Here is an 8,343-nt window from a genome sequence, read left to right as displayed (position 1 = left end):
AATTGGATTGATTCACCTACATTTGCATGAAATACGTAATTTGATGATGATTTGGTGATTAGTGACATCATATTTTACTCTATAGCTATTCAATGAAGAAATGTGTTGCATGCACAACCTGTACATACTCAGATAAGAAACCAATAACTATTATAGTTTGATCAAATCAAGATAATTTTATGCACGAAGCATTAACCATCAATGCTATCTTCTTAGCCAATCATCCCCCATAAAATCATCATAATTCATCAAAATAACAAACAGTATCCATGATGACCCGTCGTGCATCTTCGATAGCCTGGTAATAGCCTGGTAAAAGCAGGACATTGTTTTCCAGCATTATTTTCCTCACCAGGACATCATACAAAACACATCCAATAAATGCATGGAAACATCTATGGAGACCCCCTGGATCGAGCCTCATCTATTTCTGTACCTCTCAGATTATCAATGGATCCCAAAAGCTTATGCTACACTCAAGCTCAGCTTAAATTGAGCTCGATTCAAAGTTTTAATTAATCGAACCAAAACTAAGCTCAGTTCACAAATTGATTGATGTTGGCATTAGAAGAGGCTCAACAATGGATGTGCTTATAGAAATATTGACATTCAATCAGATAAGCATTAGAGCAACATGCAATCATTGCCACAGAAAGAGAAGAATTACTAATATGACAGTTAATTACCAATATGAATAGACATAGATCTCATACAAGCTTAAGATTCCAGAACGCAAGCACCAAGTGAACATCAAGGGAGCATTATGTAGTAAGTTGCAGAAACTAAAACTGCCATACCTAAGGTCCCCCATGACTGTAAAAATAATTCAAGCTTGTCCTCAAGCATCTTACAAGCATCATTTTGCCTAGTCAGTAATTTTTTAAGTACACAGTACTGATTCCATTAGAACCTTGCTCGTCCAGAAGGCATTAAATTTGCTATCAAGCCAGACAGCATAGCAGTAAAGCCTGACATCTATTTTCCTCCACCTACAGGCTTCGCAAGCACCTTCTTGGGCAACTTATCCGGGGGAGTTGTTTTTAGCAGGAAAAGCCTTGAAGCGCGCTCCTGCAATGTACCACCGCATTTCAATCCACGTGCCTGCAGCTCTGATTTGAGCCTTTCCATGCCAAGAACCTACAAACAAATACCATTATGTCAGCCGTAGCAAAAACAACCGAGCATTGCATGTGGTAAGACTGCAGCATAAATAACTCTTCAAAGAATGCATTGTATTACAGCTAAAGATGCAAACAGTAAACTTTATTAAGCAGGCATTGGAACAAGAATACTTGAAGGAACGCCAGAGTGGAGGAGGGTTTTTTTTAATATTTTTTTCCTGAAGTTAATGGGCGATGGTTGGGGTTGTGGGGCGTCATGATGCCAACCAAGCAAAGTATGTGTCCAAGCAACTTCAGATGAGAAAATCTGCCAAGATGCTGCTATTAAGACCAGCAAAAACCCTGATTATCTTTGCATTATGAGTTTTATCTTAGCAGGTTTTTTTAAGCCATATAATCCAACAGATCAAATAAAGAAAAATTTGCAACTTATCCCACTAAGTTCCAAATAAATACCTAAAATCAGAGACATCATCACACACTGAACTTTATATGTCAAACAGCTCCAAGGCAAAACATACATAAATAGCATAACAAGTTTCTGACATCATGGCTAAATAAATACCATAGCATGCTAATGCCCCAAAAATACTTTAATTAACCCTTGCTATCAATCAAATGGCCTATTCCAATACCAATATGCCTCCTCATATGCGAAACTTTGATATGGCAATGGTACCAGTTTAATATCTTCCTGCCTTCTTGACATCTAGGAGTGACTATAATATAACAAGCAACCTTCTAGCATTATCAAGTCTTCAAAGCCATTTTTTTGCAATGTGGTCATCTCTCTAATTACAAGCAAAACAGTACCTCCTCAAGTCTCATGCAAAATCTGCCACAACTTGATCATGCGAATTTTTCTGCCGCCACATCTTATTTAACATCCAGCAATAGTGCTTTGTTATGGACTCGATGACTCAAATCACGCCAGCAGTTCATCTAGAAATGGTTAAAACAGGAAAAAAAAACACCACTTAATGGGAGAGGATAAATTTTGAGAGTGCAAACCTCCTCAGAGAAATCCTCTATCTGAGCCCAACTTCAATAATCAGGATATGATATAATTCGTTGTTTTACTCATCATACAAAACTAGGAGTACTAGGCATCCGAGGGAGAATTTCACCAGCATAGAACCCCTAGAATAAGCCATGGCTTCAGCATTATGCATTACCAGGAACTTGTGGAAAACTTAATCTGTGTGCTTGATAGATTTCAAAGCACACTAAAAAGCATAAAGACAAAAGTGTAGATCTGTCAATCTCTCTATGAGATTAGAATGAATATGATTAGCATCTTGAAGATGGGATATGACGTGCATGTTGTGACTGATATATGAACTCAAACTTTAAGAAGAATAGCCTTTATTTGCTTAAATCAAGCTAACGATTAAGAACAAAGACAATGAAAAGTAATAAGCCCTCTCTACTGGGACCCATTAGATAAAATTTGGCATTTTAGGCAGATGTAATATTGCAAATAGCACTGCCACAGCAAAGCCTTCATGATTATGATTATGATTATGTAGTAATGCAAATAATGCTGCAAATACCAGCATCCTTATTACTAAATATGATCTCAAAAAAAAAAAAAAAGAAGAATGTTGAAAGTTGGTTGTTGAGAAGTATTAGGGCATTGCCTTAACTTATAGAAATGGACAGTGTGCAAAGCTGAATCAATCTCTGTGGAAAAAGTTTTCAGAACTTTACTCTAAATGTCAGTGTGGAAATAAATAACAATTACATTTGTGAAAGAACTAGCTTCATGATTTAAAGGTCAACCTTCAGCACTATATTTCTCGTGTGCCCTCAAGTGATTCAATGAACACCATAAACCAAGGTGATATGAGATTTTCTCAATATGTTTTGATAACACAGAAATGCTCAGCTTGCTTCATATCATTTTCTACTTTTTTATTTTCCTAAGGCGTACATTGCTTTGTATCATTTGCTTAGTACCTATAAAATCAGTGCATATACAGAGCATCGTACCCCCTCAGACCATGCCTTAGCATCTAATTATATGCTTCTTTAAAAAAAAGTAGGTACTTGACTTTAACATTAAATTACTTTTTGTTCGTTTGACCTAATATGATGCTAGTTCCCAATAGCTTATATGTTACATTGTTATTTAATGAAGCAGACATGTTTAAGGTCATTCTTGGGGGGAAATTTACAATCATCTTTATGTTAATAAGGTTGCTAAACTTATGTCGACATGTCAATGGTTATATCAAAGTGATTCAAATTGTCTCCTATTCCACTAGTAAGGATGTATCAATTTCGTATATATAAATGAACATGTCAATAATTTAGCATGTCATATTACGCCAATAAATAGAGTATCAGGCACTTCAAAGATTTGCATCTTTTGGTACCAAAGCATCTCTTTTAAACCAATTAATGCAGATGATATGCATACCATACTGACCCCAGAATGGCATGGGTGTGAAACATGAGGATTCAATTCTTACCACTATAATGATGTTCGTAAGGCCCAAGTAGCAAGCTCGAGGCCATGTTTGGAAAGACCATTGCATATCGCAATTAAGCAATTAGTGATGTTTGACATATGATTATGATAGAGAATTGATCAGGCCCTACTTCTATGAAGCTCTCCAAGTTACCAAAGGAAGCTCATTAGGGTTTTTTCTCTTTCTTTTTTTTGTCTTTTTTTGTGTGCGTGGAAAGCATTGTGAAAATTTGATATACTGAGTCTAAAATTCATTGTTATTGCTTCAAGGCTGATAGCCCTATTTGACAGGGACAGTAAGATGTCAACGGTGGAAGTGCATTCTCCACTTCCACTTCATCAACATATTCTAAATTGTAAACAATACATTGGTTCAAAGTAATCACATCCCGTTAGCAAATGAGAAGGATAAGACATCTCCTATTGATAAAGGTCCAAAACCATATCTTGATAGGTCTATTATCCTTTCTTTTTTGTGTGGGGTGGTTAGGGCTTTTTTTTTTTTTTGTTTGGGGGGGGGGGGGGGGGGAGCAGGGTGACTACAGGCAAGTATAATTCACAGTGATGACTTGAAAGGTGCACTAGTTCCAACAACACAATCCAAACTGCTTTATTTTCCAATCCTAATTCCAAATTGATTTTGAAAAAAAAAAAAACAGGTAAAGGTTCTCAATTCAATATTCCTTAACTGCTTAAAATAAAGCTAATGACCTGCATGACCGCTGTTAATGTCATCTTTCCAGGAGATTTTGCCATAAAAAACTTAGAAGCCGGTTTAATTGTTCAATCAATTAAATGAGACAAATAAAACATTTGGTTGTGGGGGTAAGGAAGCACCTAAAACAGAAAGGTCATCACAAACATACCTCCAATTCTGCAGCTGAATTGTACTTGTCAAAATTCAATGGCTCTTCCAAACTAACACCAGTGCTCTGATCAACAGTTTTAACTTCTACATGCTTCTCCATTTCTACTTTGAACTCAACCGACTCAGGCACCCCTTCTGAACTGGAAATCACGCCATTCTGAACCTCTTGTAAAGTAGAAGCCACACTATTATTCTCAGCAGCAGCTTCTTCTTGAACTCCCATTTCATTAACAACAGTATCTTCAGATTCTGAATTACTATTTCCATTTCCAGAGCCAGGCTCCACCGCTGGAGATTCCAGATCAAAGTTTCCATTCACTTCCTCCAAGTTGCTGTGTGCAGAGCCTCCGCCTGATGATTCTCCATCTGAATTAGAACCGGAAGCCAAAGTTCCCTCTTCTACTTTATTAGGTCTCGAACAATTTCCATTTCCGTCATCCAGCACCACAGATTTCTCATCCCCGAAGTCACTGCCTCCATCTTCCTCATCTTCCTCATCCTCATCACTATCGCTTTCATCCATCTTTTGCTTCCCCAACCTGCACGATTAAAGCCAACAATCAAAAAAAATCCTAAATTTATTATATTAAAAAAAAAAGTCCGTGTTATTGAAAGGAACCCTAAAACTCACCAAATCTTCAGGCGCTTGTTCGATGGATCAGATGTCGGCAACATCTTGCGCTTTGATTCCTTGTACAGGCCGAACGATTGCCGGACCGACTCCTCCACCTCCTCCATGCACTTCTCCGTGTCCTCTCTATACTTCTCCAAGTACTTCTCCACCTCCACGGTCGAATTCTTCTTGACCTCCTTCGCCTTCTTCTTCAAGAAATCCTCCGCGAGTTTCTCCAACTTCCTCTCCTCGGCCTCCGCCTTCCATTCATCCAACTTCTTCTCTGCGTTCACGTGGCGGAGCCGGCGGCCGCTCATATCCCTACAAGCGTCGAAGTTGTTCGTCTTCTTCTGCCCGGCCTTCGTCGCCGCCCCGCGGAGGAGCGACCCGAACCCTCCCTTCCCGCCGCGGAGGCGAAGGAGGAGGCTGCAAGAAGGAAAGAGGCCGTCCGGCGAGGCCGAGATTAGGGTTTCGTCTAAGATTTCTCTGGATCCGGCGACGAGGCGCTGGAATCGGAGAGGAATCTTTGTTCTGCCGAAGAGATCGCGTTTTAGGGTTTCACCAGACACGGTGGGGGACGGGATTTGGAGGCACTGGGTCCTGCCATCGAGAAGCTTGACGAAGATCTGGTAGACCGCCATTAGAATTCCGATAGAGAACTATTCTCTCCTTTCTGGGACTCTACCACGAAACCCTACTTTTTTTTATGAGAGGAGAGGAGAGGGCACGAGAGCCTTCAGGACGGGAACGCAATGTCGGCAACCTTAATTAAACTGTCTCTGGTTTAGGATATTACGTCCTATAAGGAGTCTTATGTACACGCGCTGGTAATATGTTTGAGTCAACGTCGGTTGACTCGGTCCAAAACTTCAATTTTGAGAAACTGTTTGGAAGCTGGATTTTCCTGTGAATAAGTAAGACATATATTAACTCAATACCTCTTCATCTCAAATTTTGTGGAAGCAAAAAAATCTTCATAATTTTTTTTAGGGTCCTGCAGTCCAACAAATCTATGAATGAAATGTAGGCCAAAACTAACACAAATCTTTAGAAAAAAAATAGGCCAAGCATCCAATTACAATAGAAACTAATTTAATACAAAAATTATTTTTATGAAGGGTTTTATCAAAAATTTGTACGTGAAAGTCAACTTCTGAAATTTATATATGTGAAATCGTTTTATCTTTTCAATATCTAAAGTTCTTAGCTATTTTTATAACATCTGTATAAAATAATTTTTTTCATGTTCTCAAAATATTTCTATTCTAAAATTTCTGAAAATATATTAGTATCCCAGTTTCTTATATGAAAAAACGTTCACATTCTCAAAATATCCATATTTAAAAGCAAACCTTAGAATTTTAGATTTACTCTAATTTGTCCAACCATTGATGCCTAACTCTAATGGATCTTGGTATTTTCATTGGACACTCAATTTGACTGTTTACATTGGTTTAAGATGATGGGACTAGAAATTATGTTGATTTCCAAATAAATAAGACAAAGAGATGTGATGTGAGGGTATCTCATATAAGATGCAAATCATTAATGTGATCTTGCAATATGAACCCACCAAGATTTTTTTTTTTCTTTTTTGTTTTTTCTGAGAATTAGGGAGACAAAAGCCATCCAGTTTTATGGGTCCTAAAGAGTAATTACAAAAGATATTTATAGAGAGAGCAACAAAGTATTGAACCACGTAGAAAAGCAATCAACAGAAGTTCCAGTATACTTCTGAGATGACTAGGGACAACTGAGGTACTCTTCATGCTGAGAGTTTCATTTACTGAGAGATTCTATGCGGAGTCCTAGAGTTGCTAAGGCAGGAATTTTTATGGCATACTTGTCCTACTACATTTGGTTGGACTGGAATGCCGGCCTATTTGAGAGAAGGAGGTCGCTTCCGAAGATGGTGGTGGATAGAGCGACACTATATACGAGGGAGGTCACTGCGACTGCCGCTGTGTTTACTTCTAGGACAGCTAGGAACATCTAGGGTATTCTTCACGCTGTTTCAGCGCCCCGATTCACCCTTGTTTCTTGGGTACCCCCACCCCTTAGGTATCTCAAAGTAAACTTCGACGACAGTAGGTCAGTGGATGGTGTGACTGGAGGGGTTAGATTTGTGATCAGAGACCACTTTGGTAGGATGATAGCAGTAGGAGGGCGGCGCACGCCAGGACTTACAGCAGTTGGGGCAGAGCTGCGGGCAGTCTGGGAGGGCATATCCAATGCGAGGCAGGTACTAGGCGCCGAGTGGGTGTACCTCGAGGGAGATTCATCTGTGGTGATTGATTGGATCCGGAGGGCGGATCGGTATGGAGATGGTCATCCCCTTATCCGGAAGACTCGCAGGATGGCTCAGTTGATAGGTGACTTTCAGGAAGTACACGTATTCAGGGAGGCGAAACGGGCAGCAGACTGGGTCGCTTCCTTTGTCGCCCGATATTTCGGAAATTTTTTTGGACGTTCGCAGCAGACGTTCCTTCTCCCTTGTATTTTTTGCTTTTCTGTGATCTGACAGGTTGTACTCATGTTAGAGCTATATGAAATGAGTAGCCACTTTTACCACCAAAAAAAAAAAAATGTTTCAGCGTAAAAACAAAAAATTTGCCGGCTTGTTGGGTCTTCAGACACCAACTGAATGAAGGATGGTATTCTCGGCTGCTGTCAAGCATGCGTTTGGGACGTTGTCATGGCGGGGATGCAACAACGACTCGGGCTCTTCAATTGACGATCATGGCGGCCTAGCATTTTCCTTGGACACAAGTGTTTCCAGTTATGAAAGGAATGCGAGGCCTTCTGAAGAATTGAGTAAATAGAGCTGGTCCCCTGCCCTTCTTGGATATGATTGGAATTTTTTAGACCTCCAATTAGTCCATCAATCATGCAAATTTGAAGGCCAACCTCTCAAAGTCCATTGTATTTCGATTGCATTCCAAATACTACGGATTGCATTCCAAATATTTTGATTTCATTAATAGCAATATATATTAAGCAAATATGGTTATTGATAATGTCATTAATTTTTTATATTAATTTAATAAAAAGTTTATGAATTAATATAGTCTAATAAGCTATTAAGTTTCTTATTAATAAAATTAGATAAAAAATTGTATTAAATTAAAGCCTTACTAAAAAAAGAGCTTTATTAATAATTTTATTAATACAGCGATCTATATGGTGAATGAAGAGCTTGGCATAAGCAGAATCTCCATTTTAATATATATATATATATATATATATATATATATATATATATATATAT

The 8,343-nt window shown here is 38.7% G+C and overlaps 1 protein-coding gene across 2 annotated transcripts; it reads right to left on the bottom strand.

The window, feature by feature from the left end:
- Nucleotides 1-663: 663 nt before the first annotated feature.
- LOC103696901 (Ubiquitin-like superfamily protein) lies at nt 664-5,878 on the bottom strand. 2 transcript variants are annotated; one of them, XM_008778623.5, is made up of 3 exons: nt 5,094-5,878; nt 4,461-5,001; nt 664-1,137 (listed from the first exon to the last, which is right to left on the bottom strand). In XM_008778623.5, the coding sequence occupies exons 1-3, from the start codon at nt 5,714-5,716 to the stop codon at nt 976-978; spliced, it is 1,326 nt and encodes a 441-aa protein (XP_008776845.3). In that variant the 5' UTR covers nt 5,717-5,878; the 3' UTR covers nt 664-975. The 2 variants fall into 2 exon arrangements, with proteins under 2 accessions (XP_008776845.3, XP_088565209.2); XM_088709083.2 differs by having other exon boundaries at nt 664-2,261; nt 5,094-5,876.
- Nucleotides 5,879-8,343: the final 2,465 nt, after the last annotated feature.

This window comes from Phoenix dactylifera, chromosome 1, assembly GCF_051530095.1.
Source record: "Phoenix dactylifera cultivar Ajwa chromosome 1, Ajwa_hap1_PhDact_Kaust_v1.1, whole genome shotgun sequence".
NCBI lineage: Eukaryota > Viridiplantae > Streptophyta > Magnoliopsida > Arecales > Arecaceae > Phoenix > Phoenix dactylifera.
This window is presented reverse-complemented; position numbering and strand designations above follow the sequence as displayed.